This window comes from Rhinolophus sinicus, linkage group LG03 (assembly GCF_036562045.2).
Source record: "Rhinolophus sinicus isolate RSC01 linkage group LG03, ASM3656204v1, whole genome shotgun sequence".
Taxonomy (NCBI): domain Eukaryota; kingdom Metazoa; phylum Chordata; class Mammalia; order Chiroptera; family Rhinolophidae; genus Rhinolophus; species Rhinolophus sinicus.
Genome location: NC_133753.1, coordinates 37933104 through 37951644, shown reverse-complemented (window position 1 = coordinate 37951644; position 18541 = coordinate 37933104). Strand labels below are relative to the sequence as shown.

Below are 18541 nucleotides of genomic sequence, written 5' to 3'. Positions count from 1 at the left end.
ATATTAATTCAATAATTTCAACATCTATCTGTTGATTTTTCTTTTGGCCCACACTTACCATGATAGCTTTGAAGCTGCTTACTTTCAAAGTGCTTTTCTTTTTCATAATTATGACATTAAAAAAATCTAGAGAGAATTAATACCTGGGTTTACTTTTCCCATTTGGATTTTGGTGTAGTGGAAAATTTAAAGAAAACATACATCCCTGTTTCTGACTCATTTATATTTTGAGCAAATTACTAAGCAGTATACCTTCATATTTCCAGGTTTCTTTTGCATCTCTAGTTGAAGAACTTAAGAAAGTGTAAGTAATGACATTATTAAACTTGATCTTTCTCTTTTGGTCCATTTTTCTTAGTGTTGATAAATCTGGTGTTGTGTAGTTGAGATAGCTGATGTATGTTAGATTAACCTTCAGCCAGATTTTTCATTGACGGGTTAAGTTGTGCTTTTCCAGTGCAACATGATAGTTAAAAAATTTATTTTCAGAATTCCATTTATTTTCTTAACTTGCGGCATTGAATTATTAATTTTCTGTTTCTGTGGTAGGAGCTGTTAAAGAACAGGTTTTATTGAATAGAGAAGTCAGTTCCTTGCTTGCACCTCTTTCTGAGGCATCTGTAAAGTTAGATGCCGTAATTGTGTGTAAGTTCTGCTACAGCTTTCAGAGCCCTAGAAGCCAGTATTATTGAGAGGAGCTTGATTCTCCTTAGTGTTCTTCAGGGTACAGATCTTAAATTTCCTGTGTACTTTTGAAGCACGTCACCAGCTTCTTGTGTGCACAGGCTTCAGCCATTTGGTAGTGACTGATTCTCATTTAGGAAGAGCTTTAAGTATTTTTTCCCCGTGTGTCTGCAAGATATATTGCTATTTTACTTAAATGGGGAGAGTTCATTTGGTGAGCTTATTTATGATTTGGTGCTATTTTATATTGTAATTGGTGGCACTGGTGATTTCTACTTAAGTTTAATACTGTGTTTATCTAAGGATCCATGAAAAAGATGGAAAGATCAAGTCTGTGGAAGAGCTTCTGGAAGCTGAACTTCTCAAAGTTGCTAATAAGGAGAAAACTATTCAGGTATTGGGAGATAGAAAACTATGTGTTTGTTTTTTTGTTTATCAACTTTAGTGAATACCATTAAATTTCATGTGTTCATCTGTACATTGCATTTTATGTCAATTTCTGTGTTTCCATTGTCCAATCTTGTCTTGTTTTGTCATTGTCAAGGATTTGAAACAGGAAATAGAGGCTCTAAAAGAAGAAATAGGAAATACCCAGCTTGAAAAGGCTCAACAGGTAAAAATCTCAGAGCCATAGCATGATAGATTTGTTAGTGTATGTGAATTTATGAGCTACTTGGTTTTTTTCGTTACTCAGAAAAAAACTTTTAGTAGTGTGCTGTAAGTATATTGGGTTATGTGCTTATTTTTTTGCCTGATTTGAGAAAGTGTTCTTGATATTTTAATCATTTTATCTTTTAACTGTTAAAGATTCTTTCCTAAAAAGTTTTCTGTATTAATGATTCATTTTTGTTTGCCAACATAAAAAAACAAAACACTTTGGTAAATCTTTTTTTTTTTTTAACTGCATGGACCATAATGTTTTGTGACAGAATATGTATTGCTCAACCTTTGCCTGTAAAACAAAGTACAGATTTCATTGGGGGATTTCGAGGTAGAAATGGTTACTGAAAATAGTTGGGTTTTGGTGAATTTAATCTGATAAGGCTTCATTAATAAAATGGTGAGATTGCATGGAAGAGATGATTAATTCATTCATCCAGTAGATTCACTCAACAATATTTATTGAGTTCCTCCTACTTGTCAAAGCACTATGGTAGTGATTGGAGATAATGTGTTGAACGAACAGGGTATGATGAAAAGATCATACTCTTTTAATACATAGATTGAGAGGTCATGAAAGTCTTCTCTTGGGGAATTGACATCTAAGTCAAGATCTGAAGGGACTATGAGAAGATAGTGGGGGATAAAAGGTACTATTGAACTGTGTGAGATTGAATGAGGACAATGGGGAGTACTGTTGAGTAGCTGGCCTTGAAGACTAGGAAGGAGAAGAGGTCTGATGTGGTAGGGAGATAAGTGGACAGTTTAATATTCTGATTTTCACAATTTTAGAGGTATCACATTATTTAGACTTATTCTTCATAACTGTATTCCTTGTTACCACCTCCCCTCCTACCTTACATTTTTAGTTTGTTACTCTTACTCTCGTTAGAGTCAAGAGAAGGCAAAAGCAAAACACATCTAATTTTGGCATGAATAATTCAGCTAGGATCTTTGTAATTGGAAGTGTACACATTTTAAAATTCATCGTAAAGCTTAATAAGATAAATTGAAAGGATTATGAATTGCTTTTTTTCCTGCCTTTTTCTTTGTATTTCAGTTATCTATCACTTCTCAAGTTCAGGAGCTTCAGAACTTGTAAGTAACATTTCTCTAATTTCCCTTAAATATCACTTTTCCGTAAGTTAAATACAATTACGAAAATCATAGCTTTTTATTTGATTTCAAGTAATATTTTAGGGAATATCAAATTATACCTCAAAAAGACCTCAAGAACTTGAGTTTTTCATTAAGACTTAACCGATAGGGCTTTTTGATGGGGATAGAGTGGGAAGTTTTATGTTTCATGACTCATAATCTGAATATGACCTTAAATTGACATGTTGCTCTTTGCTCACTGTAAAACTTGGCTATGTATTCATACCCAAACCGTTATAATAAGCTGTCTATACTTGCTGGTGTTGAGTTAAACAGGTGATTTGGGGTGAGAGTAGAGCTACCCTAATTTACTCAATGTTTGGATTTTCAGTGATAGATGAAACTCTTTTCTTTAATCATCCAATGCTTCTTAATTTAACATCTCCAAAATCTTGTATGCCTTTATACTTAAAATATTTATTTTTTAGTTTATTTTAATCAGTTTCAGCTGTGAATGCAACTAAAATAAACTTTTCCATTCTTCATTATTTTTGCTTTGTATATTCCTGTAACATTTTAATTGATAGCTCTTGTTAACTTATTGTCAGGTTAAAAGGAAAGGAGGAACAGATGAATACCATGAAGACTGTTTTAGAAGAGAAGGAGAAAGATCTAGTCAACAGAGGGAAATGGTTACAGGTGAGAAATTAAAAACAAAATGAATACCTTTTTTATACTTGAATATCAATTCAATTCATACCTATTCTTTTTCAGGATCTTCAAGAAGAAAATGAATCTTTAAAAGCTCATGTTCAGGAGGTAGCACAACATAACTTGAAAGAGGTATAGTATAAACAGATTAACAGCATATTACATAAGTAATGAGAAATCTTTGTTTTACTGAATTAGAAAGCAAAATAATTAATGTTCTGTGAGTTTCTATGCCATAAAAATTTTGTTGTACTATAATTTTGTTGTTATTGATAAAACAAGTTAACTTTTATCTCTTTCAAGTCTGTTACTGCCTGATTTGTTAACCTAAGCCTAAAAGCATTTTCTATCCTTACATTTTCATATGGACTCTTAAGTTCATTCTTAGGTGTCTGTTTAATTGGTATATTAATCTGTAATGCTTTAAGAAGTGGATATTAAAAATTAAGTTAAAGTTCATGTCTTTGTTTTATACATAGCCCAATCTTAAATTTACCATACATACTTATGTTTTTATTTGATTGTGTGTGTGTGTGTGTGTGTGTGTGTGTGTGTGTGTGTTGTAGTACCTTATCTTTTTGATGTTAAAACTAAAAATGTGCATCTGTTTCTTAGGCATGTTCTGCATCACAATTTGAAGAACTTGAGACTATGTAAGTATACTTTTAGCCAGCATTTTAAAGAGGAAGTTCTAATTTTCCAGAATGTGCTTGAATGTTATGAGTTTCTTCTAAGTCATTAACTTTCTTGTTAAGTAGAATTATAGTCCAGAGGCAAATAAGCTAAGTCTGTTTGGTATAATAAAACAGAGGCCCTTTAAGTGCTTTCAGATACCAGGAGCCTTTATCCAGTTTTTTAAAAACAAGGAATGCAATTATTGCAAAGAGAGGTTAGATTTATTTCAAATTTAAATTATTTTAGTATTTGAAAGAATATCTTTGAATTAACCAGAAGATAATATTTAGCCAAAATCTTGATAATATGAATCTTTCTATAAAAGTAACCTGGTTATTGGGGAAAAGGGTACCTGTTATGTCAGTTATACTATGCTTGAATAGTAAAAATATGAATCTGATCAGCATAAGAAATACCAGTCTTTGTAGACATTTATCCTAGAAAATTTTTTATCCTATAAAGTCTGCTCCCTTAAACTAAATCAGTTTACAGTTGTGAGAAGGGTATCTGGACTTCATCTTTTTGGTCCCCTATACAATTTAAGAGATTTTTGCTTTGATGTGATGCCATTAAGTCTTTATTGGTTTAAGAAGTGAACCTTTGAATCTGTGTCTTTAAAGTAAGATATTGCTGTGCTCGCTTCGGCAGCACATATACTAAAAAGTAAGATATTAAGGATATCTAGTTAGGTCATTGTCTTTACAAAGACAAAGGCGATGTCTCTGTTCTTGGCACCAAGATTGCTCATTTGTACTTACAACTGATTATCTCGTGAGCATTGTGTAACTGCCAAGGTGCTGTTGTCACATTTGCTAGTAGAAAGCTTAGAGACGTTTGTGGCCTATTTGTAGTAGGCATGCAGATTACTACAGTATATGCTTTTAGATTTATTTCTACCTCACATTTTTTTTTCTTTTTTAAAAAACTAATAGAATATTTTTTGGGGGGAGCAGTTTTAGGTTGACAGAAAAATATTAAAAATAGACTTTCTGTGTCCCCCATATCCCTTGTTATTTACGTCTTGCATTAATATGGTACAATTTATTACCATTGATGAACCAATATTGATACATTATTAACTAAAGTCATAGTTTCCATTAGGGTTCACTCTTTGTCTTGTACATTCTATCGGTTTTGACAGATGTATAATGACATATAGCTATCATTACAGTATTACAAAAAATAGTTTCACTGTCCTAAAAATCTCCTGTGCTCCACCTATTCATCTTTCCCTCTCTCCTTTCCTCCCTTCCCAACCTCCAAGTCCTGGCAGCTGCTGATTTTTTACTGCCTCTATAGTTTCACCAGAACACCATTTAATTTGAATCATACAGTAGCATGTACCCTGTTAAGATTGGCTTCCTTCACTTAGCCACATGTATTTAAATTTTGCTGTTTCTTTTCAGTTTTTAATACCAATTTTCATGTATGGTTTTTTTGTTATTTTTTAAGTTGACCTATAAACATCTTGAAATTCTTTCTATATTAAGGTGGGATAAAAATAGCATTCAACTCAGCAAATATTTGAGAGACTATTATACTGGGAATACTGAAATGGCTAAAATGGGTTCCTGTCCTGAGGATATAGATAATTAAACAGATCATTTTAGTAGTTTTAAGTGTTATGCTAGAGAGGTCTGTATTTAGGATGACAAGGGTCAGTGGGATTCACTTGGGCTGGATACAGTAAGACATGTCTGTGCTGGGTCAGGGAGAACCAGATTAAATTTTATGTAGCATCTCTTCAGTACAAAGGGTTAAGAGTAAAGTTCCAGGGTGAACTAATTATGATTGTTATTTCAGATTTTCCTCCTCTATACAGCCATACTTGCCTAAGAAATATTACGTAGGAAGTAAACTGTAGCAATTTTATGATGTACTTGACTTTAAGTTGAATAATATTGGAAATAAGTGTCTTTTAAAACAAATTTATAAGTTGATATAATATGGGGAGAAAGTTGATAGGCATTGTTTCTGCCATCTTTTTTTTTTTTTTTTTCTTACATATGATATTGGAGTCTGGTTGTCCCTTTTATGTGTATAACTAAATATAATGTCTTTGTAAAAATTCTAGGTTGAAAGAAAAGGAAAATGAAATGAAAAGAGTAGAAACTATACTGAAAGAGAGGGAGAATGATCTGTCTAGCAAAACAAAGCAGTTACAGGTGAATATGTTTACTTAAAATTGTGTAAATCATTATCTTTGCATGTTTTTAACACTATTTTAGCTACTACAAAAGAAAATAGAATACAGAATGACTGTCCTTTCTACCCAGATATTGGTTCTTATTCCTGAGATAATTGACCGTCATACTATCATTTGTATATCTTTTGAGAAAGTGCCCATGCATAAAATGTGTTTGTGTATACTTGCTTTTTAAACATACGATATTTAACCGTACATACTTTAGTATTTTGCTTCCCCTACTCGCAATTAATAATGTTTTTGAGATCTTGTCAGTAAACACATTTCCATCTTTAACTTTTAATAGCTTCATCATATTCTTTCGTATGGTTGTATCATCATTTTACAACCAATTCTAGTATATGGATTCTGGTTTACAGATACCTAGATTATTTAGAGTTGGGTTTCTTGTTACAACACTTCTACAGTGAATATCCTTGGCCACACATTTCCAATACTTCAATACATTTCCTAGTATATCTGCCCTTTAAATTTCTGGAAGTGAAATTTTGGGTCAAAGGTTTATACAGTTTTTATTCTTTGTTTTTTTTGAAGAGAGAGTTAAAATCGAAAACCGGCAACTCCTCACCTTCATGTAATTAATATTGAAAGTACTTGCAGAACATTAATTTGACGTCATAGCAAATTTTAGATGCCTGCATTGCCTTGTACTAGTCTTGCTCACATTTCATGCTCCAATGGTTGGTTCCATCACATTTCCTCTCCCTCCCAAATAGATTTATTTTAAACTTTGTTAGATAATGCTAACTCACCCTCCAAAAGTGTTTTTACTAATTTATATTCTCACCAACTGAGGGCCATTTTATTTCATCCTCTCCATCACTGACAAGATTGAAAACATTTGGTATTCTTTACAGATGGTTAGATTATTTAATTTGCTTTTGATTGTGAGAAAAGTTAAGCAGTTTTCATTTGTATATGAATTGGCCTTAAATTTTCCCACATTTCTTCTGGGTTGACCTTTTCTTACTAATTTATAAGATTTTTTTTTTTTTTTAAAGATTTTATTGGGGAAGGGGAACAGGACTTGATTGGGGAACAGTGTGTACTTCCAGGACTTGTTGACTGTCAGTCTTAGTTGTGGAGGGTGCCATTCAGCTTCAAGTTGTTGTCCTTTCAGTCTTAGTTGTGGAGGGCGCAGCTCAGCTCCAGGTCCAGTTGCCATTGCTAGTTGCTAGTTGCAGGGGGCACAGTCCACCATCCCTTGTGGGACTCAAGGAGTTCAACCAGCAACCTTGTGGTTGAGAGCCCACTGGCCCATGTGGGAATCGAACCAGCAGCCTTTGGAGTTAGGAGCAGGGAGCTCCAACCGCCTGAGCCACTGGGCAGCCCCTATAAGATCATTTTTAACATAATAAAGGAAATTAGTCTTTGTCAGATGTTAGGTGGTTTGTTAAGTTTTTCTTTTGTCGTCATTTGTATGTTTCCGCCTCTTTTGGAAGTTTGAAATTTTGATGTACTCATATATAAGTAATTTTTTGACTTTTAAGTCTTGGAATGAAATGTATCTCTCTGTGATCATAAAAATATTTTCACATGTTTTCTAACATGTGCATAATTTTTTTTATTTAGATATTTTATTCATATGTAATTTAAGTTATGTAGATAACATTTCAACTTTAAAAAATGGCTAGCCACATTATTAAAAAATCCATGATAACTGCAGTAGTTCTTCCCCCCAGGGGACATTTAGAAATATCTGGAGACATTTTTGGTTGTCACAGCTGGTGGGAGAGGGGTGCTGCTACATCTAGTGGTTGGAGACTATGGATACTACTAAACATTAGACAGTATGTGGAGAGCCCCCCACAACAAAGTAACATCTAGCCCAAAATATCACTAGAATTTGTCCTACTGGTTTGAAATGTCACCCTGTTCTAAATTCTTATAGGTAGTTGGTCTGTTTCTGTATCCTTTTTCTTCCATTGAGACATACCCACGCCCAGGCTGGTACTAAATAACTTAATTATTCTAATTTTATAATGTGCTTTAATATAGGGCTTATTACATCCTTTTAAAATTATTACTATTTTAGAATTTTCCTGATTGGTATGATACGTGTCAAAGTTTATGTGGAAAATAAAAATCTCTGTTCAGTTATTGATGTTTAATTTTTGTTTAAATAGGAGGTACAAGATGAAAACAAATTGTTTAAATCCCAAATTGAGCAGCTTAAGCAACAAAACTACCAACAGGTAGGTACTATTAGATGGTTTGCCTTTTATGTGGTGAAAAATTATATAACCCATGACTGTCTATAAATACTGTACCATAAATACCATTTTGCCTTTTCATTGAGAATAAAGTATGTGTTTTTATTTGTAAGTGTTTATTGAACTTCCTGAAAAACAAAGCAGTTTGCTCCGCCATATCCAAAATTTAAAATTTACAAAGTATACACAAATAATATTACTATCTGTATTCCAGCTCTGTATGTATTTGTGTGTGTATTTTTCACATCCTCTAGAATTGCTTTCTTAGCAAGTCAGTTAAAATCCTGTAGAGGTCAGTTTTAACATATGTGTATACCCTACTACCCCTGACCCCAAACAAAACATCAGTAATTGGAGAGAAACTAAGAAATGTGTGCTGTTATAAGCAATAGTTTACCACTATTTAAAATACTTTTTTGAGGACAGTTGTGTTTTGGAAAAAAAAAAAAATGTTTTTCTTAAAGATGTTACCAGAATATCCTTTAAATTAATTTATTTTATGAATGTATATGGATAAACTAGAAGGCATTTTGAGGGGCAAAAAAACTAGTTCTTGTTGCTAAGCTTATAGTAGTTTAATTTGGGATGTGAAGGGCTATGTAACCTTTACATATTATGTAAAATTAACTTTTTGGTACATACAAGTTAACTTTTTCTACTTTTTCTTTTGAATTCGTTTATGGTATTTTTTGACTTTTAGAAACTTAATGTAGTCAAATGTGAAATGTGCAGTATGAAAATTTTAAGGTATTAACTCAGTGCTTTGCACATAGTAGGAAATTGATAAAAAGGTTTAAGTATGTAGTGACAATGAAGATTTTATTTAGCACTCAGTACCTTTCATAAATTTGTACATATTTTTATTAAAATTACTTGGTGACAGGCATATGGTATTTTTTTTACCTTTGGTGTTGCCTTAATTTATATCTGAGAAGAATTAATTTTTTGAAATCTTCTAGAAAGCTTTGTTTTGAAATAACATTTAACTTTTTTAATAGGCATCTTCTTTTTCCTCTCATGAAGCACTATTAAAAATGTAAGTAATAATTTTGATTCGTAATTTGGGAAGTGGTAACTTTTTATGTGCTAATTAGTTCTCAAATAAGCAATTTAATATTATGCAAATGGTCACATAATTTTTAGAGTTCTATTTGGATTTCTTAAACTGTAGGCTTAGCTGTGCCTTTGGCTGAGCTAATGTACCTTTTTGTGGCATTTGGATTTCTTTGAACATTTTGTTGAGGGAAATGCTGATTTTTCAGGCATTCCGAAAACACTAATCAAATTAAACTATACTTTGAACACTACTTATTTGGTTTAAATTATCTCTGTTATTACTTCTGACATAATTGTAGAATTGAATGATCCAAATTTTGGTTTAGCTTCTGCGTTAAGAAAAAACAAACTTATCAATAATCTTTATGGCTGCTCTCCTTTAGACTTTTACTAAAATATTTTTCTTTTATTGTTGGCCTTTATTTTTCTCTAAGAGGTTACATTTAAAGTCATTTCAGATAAATGTCAACCACTTTAAGAATATTAGGTGATAAAAGTAACTAAATGTTATTCCATCATGATTGTTTTTCAGAGTTGGTGGTTTACTAGTTTAGAATTATTTAATGTTAAATTGAATCGAGTTTATATAGATCAAGGGTAGGCAAACTTAGGTCTCTGCTTCTTTTCTCTTTTTTTAAAACAATTCTTTAAAAATGTAAAATCATCTCTAGGCTTTTGGGCCATACAAAAACAGACTGTGGGTCAGACTCAGAGTCCTAGTTTGCCACCCTCTTATTGTAGAGCCTTATCCTTAGGGAACAGCTATTTGTTGTTCAACTTGCTACCTAAGCTATTTCAACGATAACAGAATTGAATTGTGAATGTTTCCCATTGCTTTCTACATTTCTGGGAAATAACTAACTCATTAGACAGGAGGAGAAAAACATGAATCCTGAGACTGTTATGAAAATGACAAGAGAAGACCCACCTCACATTAATAGCATACTTTTGTTGTGGGCTAGCCACTTAAAGTCACAACTGATTTTATTACCTCTGGGAGGAAAAATATATTTAAGGGATTGAATGCTTCTACGTCAATTTTCATTCTTTTGAAAATAGCTACTTCACTGCACCAGATAGAAATAACTACAGTATAGCAGTTCATGTGTTCATGAACTGTTTCTTAGGGGGTGATTTTTTTTTCTTTTTTAACACAAATGTCAGCATGTCATATTGTAAAAGATTATTTAAAAAATTATTTCTATAAATTAGAATTCATGGATAAGCTTTCTACGGTAACAGCTAAGCTTAAAGAGTTTGCATTTTTCAAAGCATTATCTACTTGCTGTTTTTATTTTGTAGTAACAAGTATTATATGCACTGTTTACCTAAAATATGGCTATATGTATTCATGTTCTGGTTTAGAATTTCAGAAAGAGAGAAAGAAATAACTGATCTCCAGAATGAGTTAGATTCTTTGAAGGATGCGGTTGAACACCAGAGGAAGAAAAACAATGTAAGCAAATCTTTATCAGAGTAAAACTTGTTGTTTTTCTTTTGTTATTTCACTGAAATACCATGTTTCACAATTTTTTAAATCTACTTTCACGTTAGGTATTTTCTGAATCTTCTAAGAAAGTGCTCTTTTGTGTGTGGATTTTTGGGATTATTGGGGTAATTTTATTGGAGAGCAGATTTTTTTAAAATGAAAAGACCAATTGGTACACTTCTGAATATTATTTTAAATATTGAAGCTATAATTATAGCTTCAGGTTTAAAAAAATTACGAAAATACTGTTGACTTTCTGTTGACCTATTTTGAAAAATTATTCTTTCACCTCAACATTTTAAAATCAAAGTTTTCCTTTTATTTTAATTGGGCTAGCCTTTTTGTAAACTAAAAGTAATGTCAGTATTCAAACCTGCTATTTTCAATAATGTCTTTCAAAACCTTCTGGAATTTCCCTTTTTAAACTGACAAATGGTTCAAATTTTGGTAATTGAGAATGTTAGAGGTCTGAGAACCTGAATACATTTATGCTTAATGAGAAAGGAGAGTACCCTAACAAATACAAATCCTGATACTCTTACTGAACAGATAAATAGTGAATTAAGGTGAATTTCTTAAGTTCTCTATGACCGGAAGGTGATACCTGTGATTAGAAACATATTTGCTAGAGAAGGAATTTTTGCACATAAAAATATGATTGCTAAGACTGAGCAAAGTTAAAAATGTTATTGAAATCTAAGGGGATATTGATAGTAAATCGATAGTGTTTTCTAATGAAAGTAAAATTTTTCAAAGTTTGCACTAATTTGTTAATTTAACAAATCGAAATGTTCATGAACCCCTGAGTTTGTCAAAATTAGGTATGTTAATTTCCCTTGTATGTTTGCGTAATGTTACTGTACTAACAGCATCGCTTGGCCACAAAACCTGAGGTGAATTTGCGAAGATACTGCTAACATCTTAACTGTTTTCTTACCGGGATTCTGAGATAAAGGAAGGCATAGTAAATTCCAGTCTAATATAGCAGCAGCAGCAGCGCTGGAGGCATTGATGTGTGTGTGAAAAGGGCCAGGACACTGGAAACCAGCAGATTTCAGCGTCAGTCCATTCTAGTTCTGCCATTTCATTTGCTGTATACACTTGACCAAGTTTCTTAACCTACCTGAACTGTGGTTTCTCCATCTATAAAATGGGAATAAGTATCTCTTAGGGTTGTTCTGAGTGTTAACGAGAATTTGTGTGAAGCGCCAAGAGCATTATTGGGTACATAAGTCAGCATTCAATAGATGGTGATTATTGGCTTTTTATTTTTTGTTTTTAATATGTTTAGATTTTTAAATCTGAAGAAAGACTGAAATAAAGCAGATTATCCTTTTTGTATTTGTTAATGAAATGCTGTTATAATAGATCTTTCAGACCTCAGTTTCCAATGACCTCTGTTTATCTTCCAAGAGACTGTTTTATAGCTTTCCAGCCTCCCCCTTTGCCTTGATCAAGTAGCTCATACAGTTCATGTCAGGTTGCTTTATGGTATATACGTTTGACCGTGCCAAGAAAGATAAAGAAGCACAGTGATTTACTATGTCATTCCTAGGTAGACTTGGAATGTGTTTATTCAGTAAAACATGTTTAGAGAAATGTTACGCTGCAGTGGAAAGTCCCACAAGTGATACTAGGCCTTGCTTAAAAATCACATGTAAAGCTTTTTGCAATACTTGTGTGTTTATTTTTAATCTTGGTTTGTGTGTTTACTTTTGAATGCTTTCTCCTCTGTCACATGGGCACAATAATTACTTTAAAGCTGGCATATTTGGTGGTGTGTAAACTAAAACATGGGAAGTGGGCATCTCTATTTTCTCATTCAAACTTCTAAACATTGCTTTTTATTTTTTTTGCTAATGCACATACTTTCCCATTGAAATGATTTTGCAGTAACCAGCATTTAAATGCAGTGCAAAATATTGATGAAGTAAAAAACAAAAAATTTTCAATAATGGATAAACTGAAATCATTCTTTCTAAAAATGATTAGGACCTTCGGGAGAAAAACTGGGAAGCAATGGAAGCATTGGCATCAACTGAAAAAATGCTGCAGGAGAAAGTGAACAAGACTTCCAAGGTTGTAATGCTGACTCCTAGAAACAATCCATTGAACTGAGAAAATCTGCAGCTTGTTTTAAAATCAGACTAAAGCATTTAATTATACTGCAATTTAAATATAAAATCTCCTTATCATCCTCATTTATCATCTCTGTCATCTCTGCTTTTTTCATCTACTTGAAGCTTTAATTTTGGGCATGCTAGCTTGTTGTGATTACCTGATTGTTTGAGCTTTGGTGATGACTGCTTTCAGCTGAAGAGTCTTGGGAGACCTATCTCCATGTAAGCTCTTGTCCAGATAGTATATGCCACTTGGGTTGGTTAAGAAAACTGCAAAAAAACCTGAGCCAAAAAAATCTAACTGAATTAAGTACGTTTGAACATGTAGGGTGTACCTACAGTGTATAGTGAATTCTTCCAGGTTTTTGGGGACACACCCAGATGACTCAGACAAGGTGGAAAATGGTAAAAGTCTTAAGTACAAGGAAAGGGTCACTTCTGGGTATGTTATTGGGGATGGTTCCTTAGGAGAAACAGAATTAAACTTGAAGTTTTGGAGTGGCTGGATAGTAATGATGCATGTGTTATGTTTAGTGTGGAATATTAATATAAGGGATAATTCTCTTGGCCAGAGTATGTAAAATACTCCGGAAACACTTATCTCCCTGTCTTCAGTGTGATAAAGGATATTCTCCCTGAGTTCAAGTTCCACCCGTTTGAAGATTTCTAATGAATTATAAAGAAGTAGTTTTCTAAGATTGAGAGGAATGAATGTGCCAGTTCAGTCATGCATTTTGAAAATTCCTACCAAGAATAAATGTGGAACAGGAGTATTGAATTTTACAGATGGGTTAATAAAGTTCGTTAATTACGTGTTTCAGTTCAGTATTCTGTAAGTATTTTTTGTGCCAAGGTAATCTGTTGATTTTTAAATGCAAGTCTTAGTGACATTTGAAGGATATTTAGAGCTTTCATAATATTTTTAATCAATTATATGTTTATAGTTACATTTCCTCTAGTGTAATGGAAATTTACTTACATAACTATTCATCTGGCCCTAATTTTCACTAAAACCTAAACTTGAGACAACTGGCAGATATTGGGACCAGAGAAATTTAGGCCAGGTAGGGCATTGTTGTTTCACTGTGAGTGGTTGCAGTCAGTTCTGGCAGCAGTGGGCATAGTTTCTGCTTGTTTTTATAGCTTTGTTTTTCACTGGTAAGAGCTACCTTTTAGCTTTTATTTTGTTAAAGAGACTGGGTACCTAGGAAGTACTGATTTCTGAATATCATGCCATTCCTGCAAGAGGTTATGTGCCACCTGTGATAGGCATTCTTGCATATTATGATTCCAAAAGAAAGCTAGAATTTATCTGTGTTTCATCATGTGCTTGGTCATGAGTTTAAGAATTTATTCATATTTCAAAACTGTTCACCAAGTTCATGATAGCTTCTTGCATAACTAGTAACATACAGAGAACAGAATATATAATAAATGTAGTCTTTATTTCTAATGGGATCTATTAGGTTGGTGCAAAAGTAATTGCAGTTTAAAAGGTTAAAAATAATTGCAAAAATCGTAATTACTTTTCCACCAACCTAGTAGATAGTTCTCAGATAGCATAGGTGATATTGATTGACACAGGACCACAAGTTGTGCTGTAAGGAGTAAATATTCTTGAGAAGCTATTATAAATGACAGGTGCACATGAAAGATAATTTATATATTATTATATTACACTTAGATAAAAATAGTAAGGAAATTATTATACAATTTTCAATATTGGATCTTCTCCAGGTGTTAAAAGTGGAATGGAAATTGCTAACCACAACCAAACTACTATGTCAAATGAAAACTTTTTAGCTGAAATTGTTATCACAGACTAAAAGCAACTTTCTCATCTTGGTGCATTTTGTTTAAAAGTTAGACACTCAATTTCCTTTAGTTAGATTCTTTTTCCCTTGTGAAGTTTTCAAAACACTTCTGTTCCAATGTCTCTTTTTCACATTTTCTTTAGCGATTGCTCTACCATTTCTATGGTCAGATGATAAAAATTACCTCTTTATTATCTCTGAATTGGCATTTAAACATTTTCCTTGAATGAGTATATCTTATTTTATGCAGTTAGGTGGGTGTATTCCCTAAAAACAGTAGACTTTATTGAATTATTGACAGTACTCCATTAAAACATCCATTTTAAAAATCCTGCCACTAATGCTGAATAAAGTCACAGCTTTTTGTATATACAGAATATGATTAATCTCTAGCTTTTATTGAGTAACTTCAGATTTTCATGTTATTAGATTTTCTTAAATTGAAGTGTGTGCATCTTAAATCTGTAATAGATTTCCAAGATCATATTTAAATCGTGGGGGAAAAATAGGATTGAGATCTTTCTAGCTTGCTTGCCTTCTCATCACCTGTTGAACTCACAAATGTTGTTTTGAGATGATTTTCTTGGCTTGGTTTAGATGTGCATTTTTATAGGTGTCAGGTTTTTGTCTTGTAGAGATAGTTTGAATATTAGATTTTTATTTCGGAGTGTGAACAAGTCATTATCCTAATTTTGACAAACCATGGTTTTGAGTTAATAATTGATACCCATTAGACTTGAATTTAAAATCACTAAATTTAGACATGTGTTTGTAATACTTAACTTTAAATTTACAGCTGACAGAGTCCATACACAGTGTCAGAAATTGTCATCTTGATGGCTTGGCATTGGCGAAGTAATATGCCATTAGTTTTCCCTTCTCTTTTTTCCCATATGTACCACCCATCAAATTTTGTCTCTCTCCCCCCGCTTTGTTTAGCATAAGTAGCTTCACTTGACCTTGAAGCTGGAACTATGAAAGTTGCTATTTTAATCCTTTGGCATTATAGTCCATCAGTGATGTGTTTTTTTTTTTTTTTTTTTTTGTAGAGAGATTTGCCAGCCAACAAGCCTGTTATGTTGTCCAGATGTATACTTTAGTTTGTAGTTTGTTTCAGCTATAGAAAGTTTTTTTTCTGTTTGTTTTTTTGTACATGTAGTTTAAAGTTTCAGCTGCAGGAAGTGTATTCTGGGTTTTTGTTTTGTTTTTTTTTAATTTGTCCCTGGAAGGGCAAATCACTTGATTTCTAATGGCAAGGAAAATGTCAGAATTGTCAGATGTTGCCTTGGCTTGATTAAGGTAAAATATTATTTGTTATTTAGGATGCTTTAGAGATTTTGCAGATTTTTTCTTATGGAAGTGTTTTGACATTTATAATGAGAAATTTTAATGTTCATCACTAGTAAGATGAAGTTTTTAAAAACTATGACTTTTTCCTCCCTTAGAGCTTAAAAGAGCATACATAGCCTTTTTTAAATTTTTTTAAATTCTGTGATCTTGTAAGTTTGATTTGGTTCATCTTCTGCTTTAGGAAAGACAACAACATGTGGAAGCTGTTGAATTGGAAGCTAAGGAAGTTCTCAAAAAATTATTTCCAAAGGTGTCTGTCTCTTCTAATTTGGTAAGATTTATTTATTTTTTTAAACATGACATCTTTCTCATTGTTCAAGAAGTTGTGAATGAGCAGCATCTGTACTCTGTGCTTGGTTTCAATAGTGCACCAATTCCTTATTCCTTTCCATTTTTAATGTAGGGTGTTTTTGAGTAGTTAAGATCAATAAGTTGATTCAGAACTCATTTCTGTTTATTCAGCTGATACTTTTGTATTCTACAAAATTTACATGAGATATATTATTTAGAGGATAGTAAATGAAAGAATTATTCTTAATGGTTAATAAACCAATAATGTTTTTAATGGCTTTTTTCAAAATATAACTTCATTTTGAGTGATTGCTTCATAGTTTTAGGAACACTTTATTTTTTAAATTAAATGTATTTAATGCTATGAATGAGGCTCTTTTCATTTCAAAACTCAAGATTTTGGTCTTCAAGTAAAAGTCTTGATAATATAGAACAATTTGCTTTACTTGAGGTTATGTGTGTTTTAAGTAGGAGAGAACAGTTGCTTCGATTCAGAGAATTAACACAGTGAATATTTGAGGCCAGAGAAAGTCAGTGAGTATGCTTGTAGTTTCCTAAAATGATGATGTAGGTCTTTCTTGTTTTTAATGGAAAATTGTATACATACTCAGAGAATAGCATAATGAGCCTGATATGCCCAATATCCCACTTTAACAATTACTAATGCATAGCATGGATCAGTAACACAAACAATCTTGTTTTACCTCCAACCCTGCACTTCTAGATCATTTGGAAGGAAGACAAACATCAGAACATTTTTATCTGTAAATATTTCTGTATACATATGTCTAAAAGATAAGGATTCCTTTAAAAAAACTATTACCGTATTTTGCCGTGTATAATGTGCTCCTGTGTATAATGCACACCCACATTTTTGGCCTACACTGCCACAGAAAAAAACCTTTCGTTTTAATTTTTTAATTCAAACTTATTTAAAAAAAATTTTTTAAATTGGGGAATATTAGGGAACAGTGTGTTTTTCCAGGACCCATCAACTCCAAATCAAGTCGTTATTTTCAATCTAGTTGTAGAGGGTGCAGCTCACTGGCCCATGTGGGAATTGAACCAGCGACCTTGGTGTTATGAGCATTGCGCTCTAACCAACTGAGCCAACCAGCCACCCCTAATTCAAATTTTTATTTGTTTGCAATTAGGTAGTTATTTTTTGTATTATAAAGGAATTTTAGCATTTGTGTTTTAATAATTGTGGTACAAAAAATTTTGTATAACAAATAATTATAAAACACAAGAACAGATACAAGGTCCCAGAAATTTTAGGTACCAGTAACAAATTTACGATATTTACACGTCATTGGAGGCCAAGAACTCTTTATCATTGCAAATTCGTTGTAAACAAAACTGATTATCATATTCCAGGGTATTATTTTGCATATGGATATTGCTACTGATTTCTAGAGTTACATGTTTAACTCATAAGCATAAATAAAAAATTAAAAACATTTATATAGATACGGAATTAGTACTACCCATATATAATGCATATCCTTATTTTTCCTTTGCAAATTTGGGCAAAAGAGTGAGCATTGTACATGGCAAAATATGGTACATTTTTAAAAAATCCTTAATTTTATACATTTAGTCAATACTCACAGTTCTCCATTGTCATAAATTATCTGTTTTAATGAAATAATAACTACTTATTGTAGGTTGTTTTAGTCAGGACCCAAATAAGGTTAACATTTAATCCGTTTAAGATGTCTCTTAGATCTTTTCTATTACCTTCTATTTGTCAGCAATCCCCCACCCCCTTTTTAAAAAACCTGGTGGTTTCCTATGCATTTTCTCTGTCTGGATTTGGCTGACTGGATCCCAGTCATGCCAGTATGTACTTCTGTCCTTTGTGTATTCCATAAGTTGGTAGCCAGTAGAGGCCTGATTTGTGGGCAGGATGAGGTAGGGGCAAGACAACTTCATGGGCAGCGTTGTGCACTTCCATCAGGAGATCTATAAGGTCTGCTTGTCTTTCCATGGCCATTGGAGCTTCTTTAAGCTGGCTGCCAAATCCTTTGACACAGCCCTGCTAAGCTTTGGTAGCGTCTTTGTTTTGTGGTATGATGAGATGTTCCCAGTTTATCGTCTAGTATATACATTTCCTGCCCCAAACTTAGAATCAGCTATTCTCCAAGGAGCTCTTGGCTCTTTCTGTGGGCGAT

The 18541-nt window shown here is 32.7% G+C and overlaps 1 protein-coding gene across 9 annotated transcripts in view; it reads left to right on the top strand.

Moving 5' to 3' along the window:
• KTN1 (kinectin 1) overlaps positions 1-18541 on the top strand; it is an 89394-nt gene that overhangs the window by 54178 nt on the left and 16675 nt on the right. For 3 of the 9 annotated variants that reach the window (XM_019725774.2, XM_019725770.2, XM_019725772.2), the window contains exons 22-34: positions 267-304; positions 988-1078; positions 1229-1297; positions 2405-2442; positions 3051-3141; positions 3217-3285; positions 3769-3806; positions 5903-5993; positions 8161-8229; positions 9246-9283; positions 10669-10759; positions 12785-12871; positions 16258-16347. In XM_019725774.2, the coding sequence (XP_019581333.2) occupies positions 267-304; positions 988-1078; positions 1229-1297; positions 2405-2442; positions 3051-3141; positions 3217-3285; positions 3769-3806; positions 5903-5993; positions 8161-8229; positions 9246-9283; positions 10669-10759; positions 12785-12871; positions 16258-16347 (900 nt within the window). The remainder of the gene's footprint in view (positions 1-266; positions 305-987; positions 1079-1228; positions 1298-2404; positions 2443-3050; positions 3142-3216; positions 3286-3768; positions 3807-5902; positions 5994-8160; positions 8230-9245; positions 9284-10668; positions 10760-12784; positions 12872-16257; positions 16348-18541) is intronic. The other 6 variants (XM_019725778.2, XM_019725776.2, XM_019725777.2 and 3 more) reach the window with 3 other exon arrangements.